The sequence below is a fragment of the Saccostrea echinata genome, unplaced genomic scaffold (assembly GCF_033153115.1).
Source record: "Saccostrea echinata isolate AGI-Se365-2 ecotype Australia unplaced genomic scaffold, CSIRO_AGI_Sech_v1 ptg000023l, whole genome shotgun sequence".
Lineage (NCBI taxonomy): Eukaryota > Metazoa > Mollusca > Bivalvia > Ostreida > Ostreidae > Saccostrea > Saccostrea echinata.
The window spans coordinates 8202510-8229415 of record NW_026889772.1 but is presented as its reverse complement, the minus strand read 5'-3'; the positions used below and the strand labels follow the sequence as shown (position 1 = coordinate 8229415).

At 32.5% G+C, this 26906-nt stretch overlaps 1 protein-coding gene across 1 annotated transcript in view; it reads left to right on the top strand.

Moving 5' to 3' along the window:
* The window catches only part of LOC133191144 (general transcription factor 3C polypeptide 2-like), a 78350-nt gene that overhangs the window by 41471 nt on the left and 9973 nt on the right, over positions 1-26906 (top strand). The window contains exons 14-16 of the mRNA XM_061326853.1: positions 1044-1344; positions 5502-5601; positions 21820-21942. Of these exons, the coding sequence (XP_061182837.1) occupies positions 1044-1344; positions 5502-5601; positions 21820-21942 (524 nt within the window). The remainder of the gene's footprint in view (positions 1-1043; positions 1345-5501; positions 5602-21819; positions 21943-26906) is intronic.

The window sequence follows — 26906 nt, the reverse complement described above, 5'->3', positions numbered from 1 at the left end:
AGCCAGAAAAGCTGAAACTTATGTGGAAGTATCCAGGGGTAGTGTAGACTCTAAATTGTTCAAATCATAACCCCCGGGGGTAGGGCGGGGCAACAATAGGGGATCAAAGTTTTACATTGAAATATGTAGGAAAAATCTTTAAAAATCTTCTCCTGAAGAACCACTGAGCCAGAAAAGCTGAAACTTATGTGGAAGCATTCTGGGGTAGTGTAAATTCTAAATTGTTCAAATCATGACCCCTGCTGGAGCCACAATTGGGAATCCAAGTTTTACATTGAAAATAGAGGATAAAAATCTTTAAAAATCTTCTCCTCAAGAACCACAGGGCCAGAAAAGCTGAAACTTATGTGGAAGCATCCTTGGGTAGTGTAGATTCTAAATTGTTCAAATCATGAACCTCAGGGGTAGGATGGGGCCACAATAGGAAATCTAAGTTTTACTTTGAAATATGTAGGAAAAAATCTTTAAAAGTTCTCTCCTCAAGAACCACTGGGCCAGAAAAGCTGAAACCTATGTGGAAGCATTCTGGGGTAGTGTAGATTCTGAATTGGTCAAATCATGACCCCTGCTGGAGCCACAATTGGGAATCCTAAGTTTTACATTGAAAATAGAGGAAAAAAATCTTTAAAAATCTTCTCCTCAAGAACCACAGGGCCAGAAAAGCTGAAATTTATATGGACACATCCTGGGGTAATGTAGATTCTAAATTGTTCAAATCATGACCCCTGAGGGTAGGGTAGGACCACAATAGGTATTACAAGGGGAAAAATCTGGTGATGAACAGCAGGGCCAAAGTTACTCAGGTGAGGATTGTGGCCCATGGCCTCTTGTTTTATTTTTGTATGATTATTTTATTGTGTGATTATTTCACCATTGTGTGATTATTTCACTGTTGTTTACTGATTGACTCGATGAGTATGTGTGCATTAAAAAAAACCATTGTATACAGTTTGTAGCCAACTTTGTATATGTATATATACAATGGAAAATGTAAGTAAAAAAATAAATTGTATCTAAGAAGAAAAGTTTGTGATTCTTTGCAGGCTCAATCAGAGTATGGGATCTCAAGTCACAGTCTAGTCTTCTGAGGGTGGTGACGACTCCGACCATTAAACTTTTACCTTTCTACAGTACAGTCGCCCACAATGATTGTGTCATGTCCCTTAAATGGTCACCCCATGTGACAGATAAATTTGCTACAGCCAGTCGGGATAGGACTTTTGTTATTTGGGACCTCAACAACAGGCATTTCCCAATATACAAGACTCTGGCTCAGATGGCATTATCTGTTTATTGGCTGCCATTTAATTTCTGTGTTCTTCAAGGAATGGATGATTGTTACTCGTAAGTGAAAATCTATTATTTATTGGGAGATATGAAATTATGAATTTTAAAGAGTATACCAAAGTTTCAGTGGCAACTTACAGGGGAAAAAATCAGATTTCATGAATAACTTGACTACATATTAGTTGATTAAATGCATACAATGTATGTGTCTGACTGTATTCTTCCAGCGGGAGGAAATATCTCCGGATATTTCAACCCCCTTCAGTACATCCTGATTAATTTTAAAATCTGTATTTGAATTTCATTGGACACAATCGTGCTCTTTATAGTTCTGATGCAATACATTTGCTAATTGATAGGAGTGTATACAAGGATATACTGTGCAATACACAAATAAAATTGTACTTTATCATGGTGCAAAAACTATCTACCTGTTTATCACTATATATAACTTTTAAACAATTTATGCTTTTTCTGTTTAATTTAACTGAATAAAAGCGATTTTCTCTATTTCTTTATGCTGATTTGATTGTGTTCAGAGCTTATTAAATGTTACAAAATGTTATTTGTGAACTGTAGAAATAATCCTCTTTAAAAAAATTTATCCTTTCACATGTAATGGAGAATTTCTCGGACCAAAGACACATGAATTATAGAAAGTTATGAAAGGCGAAATATATATGTATTGTGATACAGTCCCATTGTATCGTGCTATACCATGATATGCTTTAAACTGTATCGCTACACCCGTACTAAATGACCATCCATATTTCTTACTGAATGCAGATCATTGTAATTAGTTGATTCTCTTATGCCAACTAAGTGCTGCAGCATATCTGCACATGTAGTCAAAAAAAAATACAGGGCCTATACATTTATATACTTTTAGAAAGATGTGTTACATATGTATTGATGAAAATACAATCAATGATGTTTTATAATGCTTATGCTTTGTTCGAAAATATCTACAGTAAAACTTGTTTACAGATATAGCAAATTATCAGATAGAACGAAGTTTTTGGGGGTCCCCGACAAAATTCTTAGCAATTCTTAAGTTTGTAAAAATTTATGGAAATAATGAACTCAGATATAACAAATTTACGGATATAGTGAACTGATTTTGAGTCCCGTAGAGATTAAAAATAATGAAATTTACGTCTTTTATAGCGAATTTTCAAAGATCTCAAAATTTGATATATATTGAACTGATTTTATTTTCGTTAAGTATTTGTATATAAAATTCAATTCATAATAAAACCCCAGTTATCCAAGGTATGTTTTGTAATAATTATTTCCCTAACATATTCAGTAGTAATAATTGAAGGAAAACGTGTATATTGCGAATTCGCTATATATACTTGTACAAATTCGTTATATGGATATAACGAATTATGGATAGAGCCAAGTAAATTCACAGGTCCCCTGGACTTGGCTATGACCGAGTTTTACTGTAAATGATATCAGAGATTTCTGATCTTTTTCACAAGTGTGTACAAGTTGTCTCCAGTTCGATTTGTTTGAAAATGAAAATATATTTGCAATAATATAATATTCCAGCTCAGTTATATATATGATGGCATTACATAGGTCTTTTCATCATTTAACTTGGATCTTTAAAAAAATGTGTTGCACTCCTGACCATAGAAATATAGGTCTGAAACATGGACAGTCCCTGTAATTGATAGATCTATTTGTTAAAATTGTTATTTGTGTCTTTATTTTCAAAAATAGAAATCAGAGAATCATATACTGATAAAAGTTTTTCCATGCTGGGGAGCAAAACATCAAATGTTTCACTCCTGACATAATTTGGCATGCACAGATACTTGACTCTCATTAATGGTGCTTGTGATTAATATAACATTTTTTAGTTTTAAATTGTATATCAGTTATTGTTTTACACTTTGAAATTCTTTCTTGACCCGGTTGTCGTAAAAAAATTTTAAATCAATGTTTTTTGGCAACACTACATTTTTTGTGTTGGACTCCTGATATGGTATAACATTTTTTCCAGCATCAGCCATGACCATAACTTAGTGAAATAAAAGTTGCTACAGTCTACATTTAAAGCTCAATACTTTCAATATTATCAGGAAAGTCTTTATTTCCAGCATAACCCATTATTATTTATATCACAGATCTTCAAAAAATATTGAATTTTGAAAATGTCACACAAAGGTATTGCACTCCTGACATTTTTAGCATCATTTTTGGGCATAACTTTTTTGTGAATTGAGATATCAATGAGATATTTGGCAGGTATTTAGATGCTATCTAAAGACATATGCTGAGACGTAGAAAATTTTCCCATTGCCTGTATGTTTAGTGCAGGTTGATAAATATGTGTCTGGTCATTTTTTTTTAATTCACCCATGTATTGTTTTCATGATACCCAGAGAAGTACCCATTGGCAAGTAGAATTTTCCAAGTTTGCTAATATATATTTACTTCGCAGGTGAGTTAAGGCTAGGTATAGGCTTTTATATGCAAGTAATCTAATTAAAATGCATTAGGACTATATCTATTATACAGAAAAAGTTTAAACTTATTGTCTAATACATACTTGGTACCAACGACATGAGATAGCCAGTACACATTATGACGTCATATAATGACGTCATTGCTCTTTACTACACAAGATTATAATGGATATCAACAAAAATGCTTCGGCGCAAGGGCATGCTCTATTTTATTTAACTGAAACAAGGTATATTTAGAAGCAAAATATTCCAAAGTTTGCTGGTATTGCTGCACAAATATCAACAGCTCAGTTGTATAATTTCTATTTGTAAAGCTTTAAGCTTTAAGTTGAATAAGTGTAAAAATTTACAGTCCGGTATAAATTCCTCATTTTCCGATCAAATGAGAAAATGCCTAGGATTTGTGCAGCAGTTTTATTAATCTATAGAATATTCTTCTTAGCATTATATAATTTTTATGTAAAAATAAATAGGGTAATCCCTTGCACCGAAGCTGTTTTGTTGATGTGTTTTATTACCTCCAGGAGGTAAGATCAGTGACGTCATAATATGACGTCATAATGTGTACTGGCTATAACATATCGTGGGTACTAAGTATACATGAAAAAATAAAACTACACTTTCTCTGAATAACAAATATACCTCTTGTGCATTTTTATTAGCTAATTTGCATAGAAACGCCTATACCTAGCCTTAACTCACATGCGTTGCTCATACTGAAAATCATTCTTACTAGATATCGAGTAACAAGGGTAAGACATTAATTTTCCACCTTATTGCTGAGAATGGGTGATGTACACTTCTGCTATAGAGTTCAGTATTCTGCACAGTTATGTACTTTTAAACAACAGGGGGTCAACATTTTACACAAAATACAGTCAGACCTCGTTATCTCAAACTCAATGGGACCGAGGAAAACTTCAGTATCCGAGGATTAGAGATATCCAGGGTGACATACTGAAAGAACAAGCATTTTGAGAGTATTGCATTAGCAATACTAGTCCCCTACCGGCAAGTGTAATCTGGCTCCTGTTAAAAATTGAAAATGCAATAATTCCATCAAAAAATCAGTGAAGCTGAACGAAATGCAAACTTGATCTATAACTCATCAAGGTAAAGTCACATACCAAAAATCAGCTCAATTTCTGCAAGTGTTTAGAAAAAAAAATGCGGAAAACCCTGAAAAATTGAAAAGGTTGTAATTCCATCAAAAGTCATTGAAGTGGAATGAAATGCAAACTTGATCTGCAACTCATCAAGATACACTCACATACCAAAAATCAGCTCAATATCTGCAAGTGTTTAGAAAAAAAGTGCAGAAAACCAAGTGGGACAGACAGACAGAGGGACAGACAGACAGACAATTAGACAGATGGACGGACAGACTCAGAGGAAACCTATAATAGTCCCCTCCGGTTTCGCCGGTACAGGACTAATAAGGGGTGGGACTTCCAAATCACTTTGAGATATCAGTGTTCGAGATACCGAAGTTCAACTGTACATAAACTCTTTCAACAAGTGTATGATTAGATTTTTAAACTTGACTTCACCCCTATATTCTTAATTTAAAACTGTTGGAATCATAGACTTTAACTTAATGACAACAAAAAGGGGTTTAATTAATTTATCTGTACACTGGTATTACCGGGTAAAAACTATAAAGTTTGCCAGGAAGAGAAAGGTTACTGAAATGAGCATTTTGACCCATAATCTTTTGTTTTTGTTTTTTTCTAGAAATCTAGAGACATACGTAAGATCAGAGTCCTATGACCACATTGTAAAGGATAACGGTACACAATCGGATCCTGTTGTCGTTCTATCAGACTGTATTTGGGTTAGTATTGCAACACATGCATGTACATTAATTTAGTTTCATATCAAGAGTAGTAACATTGTGTTATTGATAATTGAAGTATTAATTCATTTCTACTTTATTTATACCCCATAAGGAAATGATTGAAACTTAGTAAGATTTTTCTTTGGTAAATTTATTTTTGGGTGGACTGAGGGCCCATGAATTTTGCAATTTTGGTGGAAGCTGTGTGCTATTATCAGTTTAATGTCTGCTAAATCTGCTTGAGTAGAAAAGGTGATTTTCAAAGATGTAATTTATCTCCACCCTAGGCCCAGAAGACACCAACTCAGATTCTTTTGCCCCTGGCAGGACTTTCACCTGTAAGAATCTGTGAAATCATACAGAAATATGGAGATAACGAACAGTATTTAAGCTCAAAGTCTATTTAAGCAATACAAATCGAGAGCAGAGCAAACATGGATCTCCAAAAAGATCAGAAGTGGGATTAGGTGCCATGGAGGAGTGAGCATCCTCTGCTGATCTGTCACACCCATCGCATGCTCCTTGTTATGATTGGGAAAAATCCATAGACAATTCAGTGTGTAAATAATGGTAAAGCAATTAGTATGAAAAACGTCAGTCAGCATATGACTTAATGATAACTTGTATTTGCTGACAAGGTTGTTGTATGAAGCATTAAACTTGCAAAATGATGACTTCAAATGAGACTGTTGATATCCTTATTTTATCTACTTGTTGCTTGCCTCGTTTTAGAAATTGTTCATACGAGCATGCTCTTGCATGTTGAATCAACTGGGAGACAAAAACTCAGGTGAAAAGGTATATTGCTACATAAGTAATGGGAGTTGACGATTGCAAAATTGAAGTCATCACATTTATCATAAAGCTTTGTTGTTAGGTTACCATTAAATTGTTTTTCTAGTAAAATATCCAGATATGAAACAGATGTGTCAGACTCTGTGATATCTTTTATTTCAAGCTGAGTCGACAAATGAAGGAAGTAATTTTTGTTAATTGAGAATACTTTGTCGATATATCTAAATGTCGAGTTGAAGGCCACAGCAGGTATGTTCTTCTCATTTAGAAGTTTTTGAATAAATTCTGCTTCATATGAATACAAAACAGGTCTGCTAATAAGGGGGCGCAATAGGTATCCAAGGGAATTCCAACAGATTGTTGGAAGACCTGGTCTCCAAAAACTACATAGATATTATCAATCAGGAACTCAAGCATCTTTTTTAATATCAACTTCAGAGTACTTGAGTGTACAGTCAGAATGTTTTTTAACAAAATAATTTTGCAAATGACCAGTGACAAGATAAGTATAGTTACGAGTTCCATTTTTATTGAAAAAGCAGCTATGATGTCAAAAAGCCTGGGGCCTGTTTTACAAAAGAACTTACGACTAAGACCAAAATTTTATTCTGCTTATAACTTTCTAATTTACTGTAAATTGAAAATGGTTTTATTCTTTTTAAAAGGAATGTAGAAAGATATTTTTGCGCTAGAAATTTTAAACAGAATCATTAATTCTGCAAAATTTTACAATCAACTGAAGTTTTTGGTCTTAGTCGTAAGTTCTTTTGTAAAACAGGCCCCTGGACTTTAATTTATCATGGGGAATGGTTGTATAAAGTGTAGAAAAGTTGTACATTTTGATGTTATTGATTTTGTTAAAATTTTGTTATTTTAAAAAAAATTTTAAAGTTCCTTGGATTTTTTAAAGTATCCACATCTGATTTACACCACTTCTTGAATATACTGTTGTACAGTACTCCTGAAGTTTCTCCTTGACTGCTGTAAATATTTTAGTTAGGAGTAAAGAAAGAGGCTTGGTAGAACATTTACTGGAATCCGCTATTTATCTTTGCAAGGATTCTTATGAAGTTTTAATTGGAATCCAGTATAGGTACGATAATTCAAATTCATTTGTCAATGATTGTTGGGAATATTAAAAATATTTCAAACTGACATATGGTTTTGAAGAATTTCCTCCTTAGAAAGGGAGCTATGGGTATAAGTTGGATTACCACTTGCAGAATTAAATCCTGGTTCTTCTAAAATACAATTCAAAGAATGATCAAAGACAATGTTGTAACCTGCTTTGTCAGTGGGGACCAGTACATACTGATTGTGTAATCTATCTACTAGTAATTCTTGTTTCACTTCTGCATTGTTGAAGACAGAAGGATAGATGGTTTGGGATAGACAGATAGATTTTGTCAGTATTTTTTTGGAGAGCTTCAGTTCTGTAGCTATAATTTGAAGAAAAGGTAAACTAGTCGAATCAAAACAACTACACTATAGATTTAAACTTTACACAGGGTTCACGGCGGGTGTTACCGGTCAACTGCAGATTCTTACTTCTCCTGGGCACCTGATCCCACCTCTGGAATTTTCAGGGGTCCGTGTTCTTTGCCATCTTAATATATATATATTGTTTGTTTATATTGTTGATATTTTGAAATCGATCACTGTTCGTTATCTTAATCTTTTACATTTAAATGTTGATTAAATTCATTATAGGGATTTTGTATTTTTGAGGTACTACCCTCACTGGAAGACGGACAAGTAAACAAGATACTCAAGTTTTAAGAAATTTACATAATTGACCATGCAAACAATCTAAATGTTCAAATGAGTAAATGGTATATCTGACAATAATTTAAAATAAAACAAGCTAGGGTCTTGCATAATATATATATATATATATATATGTATATCTATATATATATATATATATATATACATTTGTGGTATCTCTCTATTATATAAACATACAGAGAGCAAATATCTTCATACCTGTATGAAGTTTTTCGAAGGTCATAGGTCATTTTGTGACCTAATCACACAGCGCACTAATATCTTCATAAAAAGACTGACTCTACTGAGCAATATAGCATGCTTTTCATGCATAAAAATGTACAAAATACCCAAGTAAAATAATAATCATTTTATTTATAATGTAATCGAGTAATTAATACAGTTCTTGATCAATTTTACATAGAGAATAGAAAACTACGTGTTATAAATTTCATGTCTGAGCTGCATAGTCTCAACGTTTACCCTTATTTTTCTTGTAGACCTCTGAATGCTATATATATTTCTTTTTTTTTCATTAAACTTTACTCACAATAAATTTGAAAATCTGTTGGATATTTCAAAATATCAATGTAATGCAATTACGCCACAAACATCTGACAAACACTGCACTTCGGAAGTTCAGTAGGCACACCTCCATCACCAAGATCGTTGTCTTAACAATGTAAGCTGTCGCCTGTGTCTCCGTGTCAACATCATAATAAATATGCCTTATTGAAATCGTAGATTTTATGTTTCTGATCAAATTTTAAACTTGATTCCAAGTTAACTGGTCCGGAGAAGTGTCTCCATCCATCTCTTTCCTACCGAAATTCCTCCAACTTTTTATTATCAAACATCGGACGTGTTTCTTGTTTTTATTAACATCGAATATGGGTTCTCACGAATACAAAAATTCCCAGACACAAATATGCTCACTATAATTGATCACAAGTAGCCTTTCACAGAATATTCCCTTCAAAACAGAATCCTTTGCCAGATGAATTTGAAGTGTAACCGCTTTTCAAGCCAATTTACACCTTGCGTAATTTGTCAAAATCTACGACAAACAGTTAGTGCAATATTTATATTCGATTGTCTGTCTCAAATGTATAGATAAGTAATAAGTAACAAGTTTAAAAACTTCACTGGGAAATGAAGTGTGTCGGTACGTGATCAAATCTTCTGAGAAGGCCTTCGGCCTTCACAGGATTTGATCACGTGACCGACCCACTTCATTTCCCAGAGAAGTTTTTAAACTTGTTATTTATTTCTTATATATATATACATACATGTATATATACATATATATATATATATATATATATATATATGTATATATATATATATATATATATATATATATATATATATATATATATATATATATATATATATCGGTTGGGGTCAATTACTTTGAAATGTAAGTAAATACTTTTAAATACATTGAAAATTTTGTCAATTACTTGCAATTACAATGATTTTTACAGATGTAATTAATTACTCTCGATTACTTTGAAGAATGTAATTAAATACACTTCAATTACTTTTGTTTCACTTTAAAAAATCTTGAAGAACAAATACATGTAAATTTAAGGTACGGGGAATATTTAAAATAAATAATGTCAGGTGCCTGTCATGTTTGTATGCTTCATAAACATAAGACCTAGTCCTCCTACAATGTACATGTACATTTATCAATTGACTGCCTTTATGAAATTTGATTAAAAGCGAGTTTTCAAGAGTTTATGAATCAACCATAAAATACTCTCAAATTATTTCAGCTACAGGTAGGCAAGCTTAACACAAATTGCAAATGTTGACAAATAATACTTGTTTTATGTAATAAATATTTCATATTAAGATCTGTTTAAATATTAAAATAGTGATTCAATATTGATTTCTTTTCTGAAGTATATAAATAGTAGAGCATTCTTAATAGTATTTAATAAATTGCCTCTAATGGTCATATCTTTGAATTTAAAAAAAGCATGATATAAAATATATAAAACTTTGGAGGATTGTTTTGATAGCAATTACATTTGGGAGTTGAAGGGGTAACAAGGCAGGTCTTAATGACACATTAAATCATTTTCTTTTCTTTTTCATAATCAAGCAACAAAAAATTTAAGTGTTTTCATGTCTATACCAATGAGGGGTAGAATAAAATTTTTGATAAACATTATAAACTAGTATTATATTAATTCTTTATGTGCATTATAATTATAAAACAAACTATTATTTTGGTAAACAAGCCAATATATCAAATTCATTTATTGAGCTATAAAGAAGTTTGAGATTTTGAAAAACAGAAGGGCTTCTTTGAATAAATTCAAAATAACTGTAAAATGTGACTGTGTTGGAAATATTTTAATATTAAATACACATAATATGTATTATGTAAAGTAATTGAAATGTAATTGAAAAGAAGTTGAAATTGCAGGGTATTTTTTTCAATGTAATTATATAATAATTATATTCAATTACAAGTAATTGAAAAAATTTGTCCTTCGCAAGAATTGCGTCACTTACTTCAATATTCAAATTAATATGTCAGCAAAGCAATTTACAATATTTTTTTTATTAATAACATGTATGTGAATTTTTATCAATATACCTACACCTGTATTTTCATTTTTTATTCTCAAAGACTCAGAATAAAAATCATAATTAACAGTTAGAACAAATTTAAAAATATGTTTACAACTTACATATTTTTCAAAAGACATTTAACAAGTTTTCAAATAATAATTTTTATTTAAAATCTTTGTTAATTGTTAGGATTTTTTTATAACTCTTTCATTATCTTTTTAAAACTTTTTGTCTAAATCTTAATTTGCATATTTTATAAAGGTTGATGAATTTTAGAAGAGGATCACGATGCTGATTGAAGTTTTTAATGTGTTTTCTAATTTTTTAAAATTAATTTTACTTTTTTCAGTTTTCCATAAAATATATTTTTTTCCAAAAATAAAAGTATGTGATTGTTTTTAATAAGAAAGAGTACAGAATGTACCCATGCGAGCTAAACTTATATAATCTTTTAATTAGAGAATTAAGGATTAACTTTTCATTATGAAAGTAGTTCCATTGTTTCTTTTAAAACAGTTGTACAATTTACAGAAACTTAAAATGTATTTAATGCTTTCAATAAAAGCTTATATTACTTCACTTATTAAAAGTTGTGTTTAAATACTTTAGGGTTAACTCGTAAGAGAAAATCAAACTCGAGAGTCTCGCAGATGTTTTACAGTCGGTAATAATCTTCAACCCCTTTAGTCAGAAATGAACCCATCCATCCAGTGTCCATCATGACATAATTAGGTCAAATAATTATGATGGTCTACAAATTGTTCATGAGGGGGTGCTATATAATTTATACAAAATCGTCCAACTCCCAAAAATAAACATTTACTATAAATAACAATTGCAGGATTTACTGACAAGTTTATAATCTGCAGGTAATTCCTAAAATTCAAGCCGAGCGATTATCTCAGGTATTAGCCTGTCAGATAGAGGTAGCAATCTGTAATCCTCAGCTGACTTCGCTACGCTCCATGTGTGCGAGGTAAGAGCCACCCGAGGAGCTCCGACTGTACAGGTAGTGATGGTACACAGAGGTGTGTTCAGCAGAGCAAGCGCTCGCGAACATTTCTGTTGGAGGCATAAGGAATTTTGGCGAGCGCTCGCGAACCTTCGCTCTGTTGAACAGGCCTCTGATCTTAGGTAGCGCTTTGATGAAGCTTCTGGTGTTGACAAAAATTGCATAAGACCTTTGGTTATATGACATATAGTGATTAGCGTATACGCTAACCACTTAAAAAAGAAACAATGACCAAACTGATCATCATCATCATTTATTTGGTATCATATGTCATCATACTTAAAACAAATACACATAAATATACATAATCATTTGAAAGACAATATTTGAGAATCCATAAATTTTAAATAGATTTATAAATAAATATTCAGGAAACCATATTTTAGATAGTGACTAGTTGATACCAGGATAACCCATTAAAGCTGGAGAGCTTATTTCCAATGGGGTCCTACCCTAAATAAGATAAAAATACAATGTTTCATCATTAAAGCACTATAACAATTTTGGCACTATAATTTTAGCACTGCGTTGCTTACACGTAAAATTTAATTCAAGTATGACAACATATAGGATCAATAAAATAATAAAATATGTTTTATAAGTTAATGCTGAAACATATCACTTTCATGTTCTAAAATGCCGTTTTGTAAGATAAAACTCTTAACTTGTTTCTTAAAAGTACTCTTTCCTTTAGTACATTTAATAGAAGCTGATAAAAAATTCCAGTCCTTAATGCCATTATAGTAAAAAGTATCTGCTTGACATGCTTTCACATGAGGAATAAAAAAATCTTCATTAGTGGATGCTCTAGTGTTTCGTGAAGACACGGCTGACCTTAAAGTAAAATTTTCGCTTAGATAGGATGGCGCACAACCATGATATATGTTATACACATGGTTTAATCTGAGTTGTCGTACACGGTCTTCTATATTTAAATAATTTAATGTACTAAGCACTTTGTAGTTTATGGAATGTAAAGGAGTTAAATTCAGAATAAATCTTACCATTTTGTTTTGACATACTTGTAATTTCTTTTTCAAACTCTTTGACAAACCTGCATACCATGCACCGCAAGCATAATCTAAATGACATTGTATAAGAGCAGAACATAATAACATTTTACTTCTTATATCCAAAAAACGAGCTTGTCTGTATAAAAAACGCAACCTGTTGTTGACTTTTTGTACAATGGACTCAACAATAAATTCACCACTCGAAAAAAATCAACAAAAACTCCTAAATATTTAACTTTTTCCATAGAATGTATTGTATGTCCATTACACTCAATGTGAAAATCTTGGACACTTGAAAGCTTCTTTCTTGATCCAAATAAAATACATTCAGTCTTCCCAAGGTGTAGAGATAACTTATTATCTACTAGCCAATTTGAACATTGTTTTAAAACAGTATTAAGTTTTTCTGAAATAAAATCTACATTTTTATGAGAAAATAAGATTGCACTATCATCAGCATATAAAATAAGTTTGCAGTGAGGATCAATACTGGAAGCCATATCATTGACATAGATTAATCAAAGTACTGTGAGGACTGATAGACGGTGGCATGAATGATTTTGTTTGATTGTTGTTTGTTTTAGTTAAAACGTCCCTCTCGGGAATTTTTCACTCATAATGAGACGCCACCACTGCCATTGGTGAGCTGCAAATTTTATATCTATACTCAGCGCTGAGGGCCATTTTGCAGTGAGGGATCTTTTTTTCTGGCAAGCACTGGACCTCAGTTTAATGGTCTCATCCGAAGGACCGGTCTCCGCGTCCCGCTGGGATTCGAACCCGCGACCTAAGGATCGACTCCTTACCCCTTGACTCTAGAGCAAACGCTCTAATTACTGGCCACTGGCATGAATGAATTAAATTAAATAAGATGATATAAGAATCTGTAAAATGATATGGAAATTATGAAAGTTTGTTGCAATTTTTCACAATTACATGTATTTGATGAGTTATTTTATATTTGCATCAGTATGATGAGGACATGTATTAATTGAAGTTGTTAGGCCAAATAAAAAATATGCGTGGTTCCGGTTACCCGACCTTCCCTATTTTATACCCCGACCCTAAACTTTTTTTTGGCAATTTTCATATTTTTTCCGGAATTTCCCCCGATTTCCATCAATGGCTCCAGTTTAAGTTTTAGTTTCAGCAATGATGGCCTCCTTGCAAAACATATTGCAAGTGTTTAATAGTGTTAAATCCAAAGCAAACCAATATTGACTAGTATATTACACACCACATCTAAATGCCATTTGCAAAGCAGTGATAGGTATTATTTATAAAAAATTAAGAAAATCATTTTGTTAAAAAAAAAAAAAGAAAAAGAAAAAAAAAAAAAATCCCTACCTACCTACCCTAATTTTTTTGGAAGTGTAACCGGAACCACACATATTTTTTTGTTTGGCCTTAAACAATTTATTGCATGAAATTTTCTACATTTATTTAGTTTTGTTATAAAATAATGTTTGAAGAAAAAAAAAAAATGCGCTGAAATGCCATTCCCTCAAAGGTTCTAATATATTCATGTGGTGACCGAACATATTTATTTTAAGATAGCTTTCTATACATGCATGTGTGGTTCCATTTAGGCGCTCTTCCAAGTTAGATGTGCATTTTTTTTTTTTAGCAGAAATTGTTTGAGATATTTGAGGAACAATTAATAAACCTTTTGTGACGAGGGAAAATCATGTTGTATGAGATTTTGTGATTTATCAAAGGCTTTCGATAGAGTATGGCACAAGGGTCTTCTTTTTAAACTACAAACGTATGGAATTTCGGGCAATCTTTTTGAATGGTTTCAAAGTTACCTGAACAATCGTACACAAAAAGTTATGTACAAAGATACTTTGTCTTCTAGCAAGGCTATTAATGCCGGGGTACCCCAAGGCTCAGTCCTTGGTCCCTTGTTATTTCTAATATACATAAATGATGTTTCAGAAAACGTTATCACTTTGTAGATTATTTGCAGATGACAATTCTATACAAAGTTCTTCGTCAAATGTTGCTAACATAGAATAAAATATTAATCACGATCTAGAAGTTTTAGATGAATGGTCTAAAAAATGGTTACTAAAATTTAATCCTTCAAAAACTAAAGCTATATTCTTTACACTTAAAAAAAAATTTGAGCTTCCAAAACTATATTTTCAACAATGTCAAATACAGTGTGTATCCATGCATAAACATCTTGGTCTACTTTTTTCACAAGACTTAAGTTGGTCTGAATATATTAATAGCATAGTAAATACTGCATATAAAAAACTTGGTCTTTTGAAAAAACTCAAATTCACTCTTGGACGTAACACACTTTCTAAAATGTACATAGCTTTTGTTAGGCCACACCTTGAATATGCATCCGTTGTCTGGGATGGATGTACACAATATGATATTGAAAAATTAGAAAAAGTTCAGCTTACTGCCGCACGAATCATTACAGGTCTCCCCATTTTTGTTTCTAGTGAATCGCTCTATTCAGAAACGGGATGGGAATCTCTTGTAGAGAGAAGGAAGAAAGCTAAATTAACTACAATGTTTAAAATACATAATAACACTGTCCCTGATTACTTAAAAGAGATTTTTCCAAATACTCGAGGGAACATTTCATCATACAATACTCGTAATACAGAAAACTACACAATTCCGAAATGTAGACTTGAAATCTTTAAAAAAAATCCTTTGTCCCAGACGTAATTAACAACTGGAATTCTCTCAATCTGGGAGTGAGGGAATTAAAGTCTATCAATCAATTTAAGAAAAGTATTTGTACACCATCCTCTAAACCTCCCTCTTATTTTTCATATGGAAAACGTTTTTGGAATATAATTCACACTAAATTAAGACACAACTGTATCTTAAATAGCGACTTGTATCGGAGAAATATAATTTCTTCCCCCAAATGTACTTGCGGCCAAACTGAAGACATTTATCATTTTTTCTTTGTATGCAAGAAATATGAACGTCCAAGAAATGACTTAATAAACACTATTCTTCAACTTAACCAGCAAAATATAATAGATACTCATTTTTTATTGTGCGGAAATGAATCTTTGTCTACCGATGTAAATATTAAAATTTTCTGTAGTGTACAGAAATTTATTCGAGAATCAAATAGATTCTAATTCAAAACAGTGTCTTTGATTTCAATATGTATATGCAGAATGAAAATTTTAAATGTTTTATGAAATATGAAAGCTTTTTGTTCAATAAACATTGTAATCAGTGTATATGTAACATTAGAGCTCTGGTAGATTACTCAGAGTATGTGTCTTTATAATTTTCATATATATTACATGTACAACATAAATTTTTGTAAATTATCTCAATTTACTTATTATGACAATCATATATTGTATTCATTGTTTGTATAATAAGGAGAGGATTTATTAAGTTGAAAGAACTTGTATCCAATCCTTTTGTATGTATTATTACAATAAAATATGTTCAAATCAAAAACCTATTGTGAGTTGCAAATATGAGCAAGTATCAGTAAATTCCGAATTCATTGTACTTTCTTCGCATAATTTGAAAATAATCTTATCAGCATGCATTTCAGCGATATCAAGTATCAAATGAAAAAGTTAAATTTTACAACAAAAAGTGTCATGAAATCGTGGTGTTTTGAAGTTAGAAATTGTGATTTTATAATTTAAAATCTTATACTCAGTGGTTAATTATCAAATTTTGCTAATCTGGAATAAAATTGAACTCACAATATTTTTTTTTAAAAAAAACTAACTTTTCTTAAAATATATCAAGGTAAAAAGGGAAATGATGAATCACTTTTGGCGTTGTACTGTAGATTGTGCGACATAAATCATATGCTGAAAGATAATGAAATAGACTTTATCTTTGGATCCCCATTTTTGCCAATTTCCAGTAATTTACTTATTTCTATAAGGTTTGAAAGACTTCGAGAATTCTACAGTAGTTTTACCTTTTTGTTTGATATATATATATACTGTTCGAAAAGAAAAAAAAAAGAAGAACAGAATAACAAAATATCTTTCACCCTCTATTTCTCTTAATATCTTAATATGCACTGACCCCGCTTGTCATTGCGTAATACGAAGTTTTGAAAACACATCTAGAAGACTGCCCTATATTAAGTCAACTGAATTCGCAAGAAAATCCTAATATTTCATGTATACATGTATTTGTGTAGCTTTTTTCTTACACTTTTTAAAGGGTAAATTTTATTCGAGGCACGATAGAGTTTTCAAATACAAATGAAATATATGGGTAACTTTTGTTCGTCACAGTCTTATAATTATAGCTTTGATAAATTAGCATCCTTTCAGTAGTTTTTGTGTCCGAGATAATTAGGCAATGACTTTTGTTTTTAGATAGAACCGTAATAAACTTTGCAAAATGGCATCGCATCTGCCTTCAACAACTGTCTTTTACATAAACTTTAAGAGGACGTGATTTTTATTTCCATTCCGAAAATACATCTTTTTTTAATATAGTATCATCAACAGATACTAGAAATTCAAATAATCAAAAGACACGTAAAATTTCAATAAACTGTATAGGTATTATTGTATAAAAATTCCACAAAACGTCTCAAATGAAACATTTAAAGGCCGAGGTTTTCAACCGGTCGGTTTTCCTCAGGCAAGTTTGGTGTGGGGTGGAGCTTAATTGAAACGGCTGTGAAGCCCCGAGGGAACCAAGCTGGCTTGTGTATACCTACCTATATACACAGGATGTTACCTGTATATTACCTGTAAATGTTTTCCTAAGACATAGTTTAACTTCGCGCGTTGGTCAATCGAAATGTTGATCGTCAAATTTATGAAATAAAACATGCCAAATTTTTTATGTAGACTGATTCCTTAGTTCAATTCTTTTTTAAAATATGTTTGAATAAAGGAGATAATTTTAGTTTAATTTTGTGCGTTAATAAATTTCATGCAGTTCTGCAACAAGGATACGCAGTCCTCGAATCATGTTAACTGAATTTTCGGAAATGGAGAAATTTGGGGATCGACGCTTTCCAAGCATGGAGTATCTCGTAATTAGGGAATACCAAATTAGGAACATCTCATGATAAGCGTTTGTCACACATCCAACAGCGAAGAAACCGCCGAGAGTGTGTTGGTTTAACAATAATTATTTTATTTCCTAAGATGGTAAGGTGTAATGTGAAACCATTATCCATAAATATTTTCCCCCAGATTTTTTTTACTTTTAATAAATTTTATTGAAATTTTACATTTACACAACGTAAAAAAAGGCCGTGTGTACGAGCTGACTTTTTGCTTTTGTTTCATGTTAAGCAAACTTTATGTACGAATTGACTTCTGTTGTTTGCATACGAATTGACTCCTTATATACGAATCAGTTTTTGTACGAATTAACATTAAGTCGGCGTAATTTAATGAATATTCATGAGGTGAGAAATATTATAACGGCAAATATCAGGAATTAAACTTTGCGCCCATCAACAAAATGTCATTGAAATAACTTGAGAACCATGTACATTTTATTTTCGAACATCGAAACGACCCCACTTTCATTATTTTGTCACTGCAAAAATCGCCGCTAGGGTCCCCGTGATTTTACACTGTTGTTTATTCATCGCCCAGACCAGCAGCAATAGCCTGTGGCTATAAATAGCCACCGTCTAAAAATAGTAGAGGGCCTAAAATACTGCCTTGCGGTACACCACATTTTACTGTATTTTACTGATGGGCAACCTACCCTAGATTAGATCAATTTGTTTTAACTTTTGATAAGTAGGACCAGTAAGGGGCTATAGTAGAGGTCTCAAATTATACCTTTAGGATTATATTTTTTTTATCAATCTTTTTTTTAGTTTTTTCATGCTAAAGAAGGCTGCATTACCTAAACTGTAAATTTGATGTAGATTAAAATCAAAATTCTGGTCTCTTTCTTATTTAATATCATGATAATAATTTAATTGATTTTGTTTTACAATCATCAGTGTGGAAGGCTCAAGTGAGCTTTTCTGATCAAAAGTTGTCCATTGTCTGTCATTGTCATATATTTTTAGCTCACCTCAACGAAGTTGGGGGAGCCTATGTAATACCCTCAGCGTCGGTGTTGGCGTCCCAGGTTAAGGTTTTTGGAGCAGTTTTCTTTTCAAGTACTTCTATGGCCTATATTAGTCAGAGATGCATGGAGGATGCTTCTAGTGTGTTTTATTGTACCAGTCAAGGTTTCAGATGCTGCAATTTAAGCTATTAAGAATGACCAGGTTAATGTTTTTGGAGCAGGTTAAAGTTTTTGGAGCAGGTCTCATTTCCAAGTACATTGTAACTATAAGCCCTATATTGACCAAACTTGCATGGATGATACATCTAAGGATGTACACTACTGGACTTGCTTCGGATGCTGGATCTGACCTATATTTTATGGATGAGTGACCAGGTTAAAGTTTTTGGAGCAGATGTCATTTCCAAGTATCTATAAACCCTATATTGACCAAACTTGCATGGATGATACATCTAAGGATGTACACTACTGGACTTGCTTCGGATGATGGATCTGACCTTCATTTTCCGGATGAGTGACCAGGTTAAAGTTTTTGGAGCAGATGTCATTTCCAAGTAACTATAAGGCCTATCTGAACCAAACTTGCATGGATGATGCATCAAGGGATGAACAATCTCAAAACTTGCTTCGGATGCTGGATTTGACTTACATTTTCTGGATGAGTGACTAGTTTTAAGTTTTCAGATAAGTCTATTCCCAAGTAACTGCAAGCCCTATCAGACCAAAATTGCATAAATGTTGCATCTAGGGATGCACACTCCTAGATTATTACTTAAGTGTGGGACTTTGCCTTACTTAAAGACAACATTCGTTGAGGTGAGCTCTGTAATCTCTGATTACCTATGTTTTACAGTTTCATCTTCTTTTCCAAAAAGCGCTCGCTCCATGATCGGGAGGTCGTGGGTTCGAGCCTCGGCCACGACTGACCTAAGTCGATAAAAAATAGGTAGCAACTGTTCCTTCGCCAAGCGCTCAGCACTTTGAAGTGAAAGTTGCAGGTCCTTCGGATGAGACCTTAAAAATGGAGGCCCTGTGTCACGGCAATCAATCAATCTTCTCCAAAACCACAGGGCCAATTTCAGCCAAACGTGGCACAAAGTATTTTTGGGTAAAAAGCATTCACATTTGTTCAAAGGAAGGGCCCACCCTCTTCCAAGTGGAGGCATTAAAGATATAGTGAAAATTCTATGGGGCCATTTAAAAATCTTATTTTTAAGAACCACTGGGTTAGAAAAGATGAAACTTATGTGAAAGCTTCCTGACATAGTGTAGATTCAAATCATGACCCCTTGGGATAGGATGGGGCCATTAAACTGGCAATCAAAATCTTAATTGGGAATATACAGGAAAAATCTTTAAACCCTTTTTCCCAGGATCAGCAAAGCCATGATTAGTCATACTAGTATTCATATTTATATGGAAGCATCCTCAAGAAGTGTAGATTGTAGTTTGTTCAAATAATGTCCTTCTGGGGTAGGGTTGTGCCATAATTGGCAATCGAAGCTTACATAGGAAAAATCTTTAAAAATCTTGTAAAGAACAGCAAAGCCATGATGGATCATTTTTATATGGCAGCATCCTTACGTAGTGTAGATTCAAATATGTGTAAATCATGACCCCCAGGGGTAGAGTTGCAGTCACAGTGAGCAATCAACATATAAAAGTTTTTTTTTTCCGAGGATCAACAAAGCCATAATTAGTCATATTCATATTTATATGAAGCATCCTCAGGTAGTGTAGATATCGTAGTGATTTTTGTTTGTTCAAATGATAACCCTCTGGAACAGGGTGGCTTTACAATGTGTGATCAAAGTTTCATATAGGAATACATTGGAAAATCTTTAAAAATCTTCTCAAGAACAGGAAAGCCATGATTGGTTATATATATATTTTTTGGCAGCATCCTTAGTTATAATTAGTGTAGATTCAAATTTGTTTAAATCATGACCCCCAGGGGTAGTTGGAGCCACAATAGGCAATCAAATCTTTAGAAAAAAATTTTTAAAATCTTCTCAAGAATAGCAAAGCCATCGTTAGTCATAGTTAATGTAAGCCTCCTCAGGTAGTGTACTGTGTATACTCGCCTATAAGTCAGTCCGCCTATAAGTCGGTTGTAATTTTTGAGGCTATTCTGGAGGTATTTGCCATTGCCCTGCTTATAAGTTGGTATAACTTTTTGCCAGAATCGGCTGACAATTTCAAATCAATGCTCTGATGTTTTAACTTGGTTTTTTAATTAATATGTGTCAAAAATAAGCCGATATTCAATTTTAAATCATTGAAAAAATAAGTAATGCACATTTGAAAAAAAAAAAAGAAACTCATTAAAATAAGTTAATACTTGTACTTTATGCATAGTTTTAGAATACATGAATGATATAAAATATCCATACTTTAGTCAACGATAATCGTCGGAAATGTTTATCAAACGCTACATTTTGCCGTCCAAAACCAATCTTTTTATGACTCGCCTATAAGTCGGACATAGAGTTGGGGACCAAAATTTAACTCCCAAAAAAACCAACTTATAGGCGAGTATATACGGTAGATTCAAGTTTGTTCAAATCAATAGCCTGGGGGTTGAGTTGGGCCACAATGGGCAGTCAAATTTTTACATAGATATTTAAAGAAAGAATCTTTAAAAATCTTCTGAAAAACACCAAAACCATGATTGGTCATATTTATATGGAATCATCTTCAGATAATGTAAGTTCAAGTGTTTTTTTTTTTTTTTTTTTTTTTTTTTTTTTTTTTTTTAATTTCTTTGGGTTTTTTTTCCTTCAAATTATGACCCCTTAGGTAGGTTTGGGCCACAATATGTGATTTAAGTTTTACATTTTGATATATAGGAAAACGAGGCTGCTGCTGAAGAACAGAAAGGCCATTAATTGAGCATTGTGGTCAATGGGCCTCTTGTTTATTTATATGGCAGCATAAATAATGTGTCTCTCATGCATATGAGCAATGGACACATTTATGGTGGTTAAAATATAAATGATTATAAGATATTTTAAATTTCAGGGGTTGACATGTTCCAACTGGCTCATGGTTATTCTAGCAACCAACAACTCAGGGAATGTAGTTGGATCTGTTATGCCTCATCTAAGAAGGAAAGAAGTCCAGCGTTTTCATCGCAGACCAGTGGTAAATTTCTAAATAATTTTGGACCTTGCAGTTTTCTCACCTTTTATCATTATGGTTAATACATACTAGTTCAAAGCTCTCTGTTAAAAAAAAAAAAAAAAAATATATATATATATATATATATATATATATATATATATATATATATATATATATATATATATATATATATATATATATATATATAAATTGAATACATTTACTGTCTACAGTAGTATCTTGCTCATTCAATTCAAATTATGCACACAATTTAATAAATTTACCAATAAAAATTACCAAGCATGACTTCATCTTGGTGAGACATGACACTCTGCAATTTGGTTGTTTGAAAATAAAAATAAACATATTATATTGTACTACATGTATATTATACCAGTACTGTCAGTAGTTTGATAGGATTTGTCGAGAAACATTTGATTAAAAAAAAAAACATTACCCTCTGAATGATGAAATCACGCCCTCCAATGTGATAAATATAGCAATTATCAACAATCTTCAGTAACTGGTAATACTTTTTGGGGGATCAATACTATACATTTATTGACTTTGTTCAAAGGCAACATGTTTTGTCGGATCCTACATGTAGTTACCAAACTCTTTGTGTAAGGCCAAAGCCAAACAGTTTGGTTCAAGGAGTCAACAAAATGCATTTGACCTAGAACACAGTCAATAAGTGTTTTGTTATACCTTTTATTTTATTTTTTCTTTTTGACATACACGAATCTTGTGTGGGCTTCCATGATGTAAATTCCCTTACTGACAATGTTGAACACAAATGAATTCAAATTAGATTTAGCTGATCCCACCCACAGTGTGACGTAAGCAGTTCAGTATCTGATCGACAGGTCTAATATCTCACTCTGCGGTAAAAATTTGATTTTTTATTTGGACCTCTCAGTAAAACATTGGAAATGTTACACTTTTTTTAGTACAGATTTATATTGCAAACAATTTTAAAAGGCATATTAAAATGAATTAGCCACATGAGGAGTGTAATATTCACTGAGTCTGAAGGGCAGGGAGAATTGTGCTTCAAGGGTGCATGGCTAATTCATCATATTGACTGAAAAAAATAGCAATTATAATTGTTTTATTTTATGATATGGCACAAACTCATTAAGCAAACCCTGCCATCTATCTTGTTTAAATTTGCTGAAGTCTTAGCAAAACAGTGAGGTAAACATGTTAAAATAAACATAACCAGTTGTGTTAATTTGGAATTTCTTAGTCATTCTACTTCTGGTGTGATGCAGAAAAAATAAATGTCAGGCATGTAACATCGATTTTGAGAGGGGGAGCATTCTAAGGAAAAAAATGTTCAATTGTTTTCTTGGGGTGAAAATGTAACCCTCAACTACATGCAGTATTTATATAATATTAAATGAATTTTGTAACTATAAGTCCATCTTTGAAAAATTGTTTGGTTGCCCTCTCATGATTGACTGGCTAAAAATGGCCCAACTCAAAACTTTTTAACCTCGTTTTGAGCCAGACGAGAAAAAACTAACAAGGCACAGACATACAGAGTTAATATGTATGTACAGATGAACGAACATAAACACCATATACCATAAAATTATAAAAACACCTGTGAAGATCTATAGGTTTACACACAAATAAGTCATAAAAGTATGATAAATTGCTTTTTTTTTACATCCTTAAAAGTACATACTTAGCTAATTGCCCTTGCTTAATTCTATCTCTTGTGACAAAAGTGCTTGAGGCATTTCCTTGGCCATTAAGACTTTATGATTAAACACAGATGTCAGAAATTAAATATTAATAGTTTTATGCTCAAAAAGCTCAAGTGAGCTTTTCTGATCAAAATTTGTCCAATGTCTGTCGGTGTCTGTCATAGGCTTTTCACATTTTCATCTTCTTATCTAGAACCACTGGTCGTATTTCAACCAAATTTGGCACAGAGTATTCTTGGGTGAAGGGGATTCAAGTTTCTTCAAATGAAGGGATTCTTCCATTGGAACACCCCTACTAATGTTATTGTGATTTAAAGCTATATATGATGTATCTGAGCTAAAAAATAAAATTACGAGATTGAGTGTAGATAAACTTGATATATGTTTTTTACGTTCAAATTTAAATTTTCACCAATTTTGAACTTGAATAACCCCATGTTTCCATAGTTAAATTGAATTTAAACTGTGCTGTTAATTAAATGCGTAGTTGGTAAATAAATTGGTTATTCTTTTAAATTTTTAATATCTTGAAACTTGAATGATTTAAATTGTGTAATTTACAGGAAAGTCCTATCTTTTTATTTATAAAGTAATGAAACAAATAAAATCAAAGATCTTTTTAATTTTAGTCAGTCTGGACTTATAAAAAATATGCCATGTATGACTTTAAATTCAAGACACATGTTGTAGGTTGACCCATTCAAAGGTTATAGGGTAGAATAAAATTGGTAGTAAACAGGAAATTGCTATAGTCTGTTTCCTCTAAAAACAACTAGTTTTAATTGTGACCCCAAGCGGTAGAGTTGAAGCCACAATGGGCAATCAAATTTTTAGAAAAAAAATTTAATATCTTCTTCCAAGAACAGCAAAGCCATGATTAGTTATATGGATGTGGAAACATCCTCACGTTGTGTTCAAATCATTACCCCGGGAGTAGGTTGGGCCATGGTGGGGAATCAAAGTTTTAAGTAGGAATACATAGAAACAATCTTTATCTTCTCAAGAACAGCAAAGTGATAATTAATCATATTTGTATAGTAGCATCCTCAGTAGTGTAGTTTCAAGTTTGTTAAATTCATATTCCACAGGGATAGGATGGGGCCACAATGGGGGATCAAAGTGTTTTACATAGGAATACTGTAAACCAACTATTATTCGCATCATTTTTTTTTTTGAGATTTGTCAGTTTGAAATCAATCCACGATGATTAATTTTCGCAACTGAGGAAACATTCTCTACAAATACAAAGCAAAATAAATGGATCATGGCGATTAATATTCGCAAAACTCGGGGAAATTTCTCGCACGCGAATAAAAGTTGGTTTAAAGTACATAGGGTAAATCTTCTCAAGAACAGCAAAGCCATGATAAGTTTATATAGAAGCAGGTAGTGTAGATTCAAGTTTGTTCAAACCATGACTCCAAAGGGGTAGGATGGGGCCACAATGGGGGATCAAAGTTTTACATATGATTGTATAAGAAAAAATCTTTGAAAATCTCAAGAACAGCAAAGCCATGATTAGTCATAATTATATAGAAGCGTATTCAGGTAGCAGAGATTCCAGTTTGTTCAATTTATGAGCCCTGGGATAGGATATAAGACCACAAATGGCAAACAAGTTTTTACAGAGGTACATGTATATATAGGGAAAATCTTTTAAAAATCTCCTCAAGAACAGCAAACATATAATAAGTCATATTTATATTTATATCTTTGTTCAAATCATGACCCCTTGGGGTGGAGTGGGGACACAATATGTGATCAAAGTCTTACATGAAAATAGATATGGAAAGAATCTTTGTAACATTAAGGTAATACTATGTGACATAGTTTTAAGGTCACATGATTCATATAATTAACATTTTGTGGTTCAGTTTTGCCTGTCAGTGTGCGTTACTCAGAAGTTATTCGTGACAATTCTATCGTGTCATATAATATCATATCACATATCCTATCAGTTTAACATTTATCAAATCATATTTTCTATTTATTGCATTTATCCAGTATACCATTTACTGGTTTTGCTTTTATCAGGGTTTTCTGGTTAACATGTGAGAGGCATCCTGTTTTTGGTTTTTCACAAAAATGATCAAGGTACAGTGAAACTTGTCTAATCCAGATGTTAGGTATTCCAAAATCTTGCCTAATACGATATCAATTTGAATTCCCCTTTCAATAAATTCATTTTATACCCCACGCTTGAAAAGTGGGGTGCCTGTAGTTAATATAATTGGGGTGTCCATCCTTCTGTAAATATTTCTGTAAGTTCATAACACCTGGTGTACCCTTCTCTTATCTGCAACTCTTCCTATACCACTGAATATCATTTTATTGGACTTTCACAAAAGTTTTGTTACATAGCATCATTGGCCACTTCCAATTTTCTATACCTCCACTCCTAAGGAGAGGGGGTATATTGTTTTACCCTTGTGTGTCTTTGTCTATTCATAACAAATTTTTCAATTGTCACAGTTTTTCAGCAACTACTCATCACAGATGCTTGAAGTTTTAGCACACTTTTTGTTTGGTATGCCGTATGGTGGGGTTCATTTTTGTACGAATCCGATGTCAACCTCCTGTTTATCTATGCATCGTCCGTACCAAATTTCCATCACAGTTTTCTCTCAGCAACTACTCAAGGGAGATGCTTAAAATTTTAGCACACTCTTTGATTAGGCATGCAATTTGGTGGAATTCATTTTTGTACGAATTCCATGTCAACTTCCTGTTTATCCATGTGTTGCTTTGGTAGTTATGTTTTGTTACTGTGAATATTGACTTTCTGGATAAACTTTAATGATATTAAAAAAAATGAATCTTAAATGAAAAAAAAATCATAGTGATTACTATATTTCTTTCACTGAACTTGAGAGCATATATTCACAACAGAGTGAGGGTATTACTAATGAGCATTGGTTTACAGACTTCTTGTTTATTTTTCTATGCAACAGATATTTTGGATTTCCAATAGCAAAATATGGACACTGTCATTTCTTGTATAAAATGGAGGGGGGTACCCAACTCTTATCTGCAGCTCCTCCTATCCCACTGAAAAAATGTATGAAAATTTTACAGAATCTTTATTACATAGTGCCATTGTGCACCTTCTTTTTTCGTTTAGATAGGACATTATACACTTATCAACTGGTTGTGAGTGGGATAGCTCTTTTATCAAACCCGCGACAGGAACTATTCCCCGAGGGCTTGCCCGAGGGGAATCGTTCCTGTCAAGGGTTTGATGAAAGAGCTATCCCACTCACAACCAGTGGA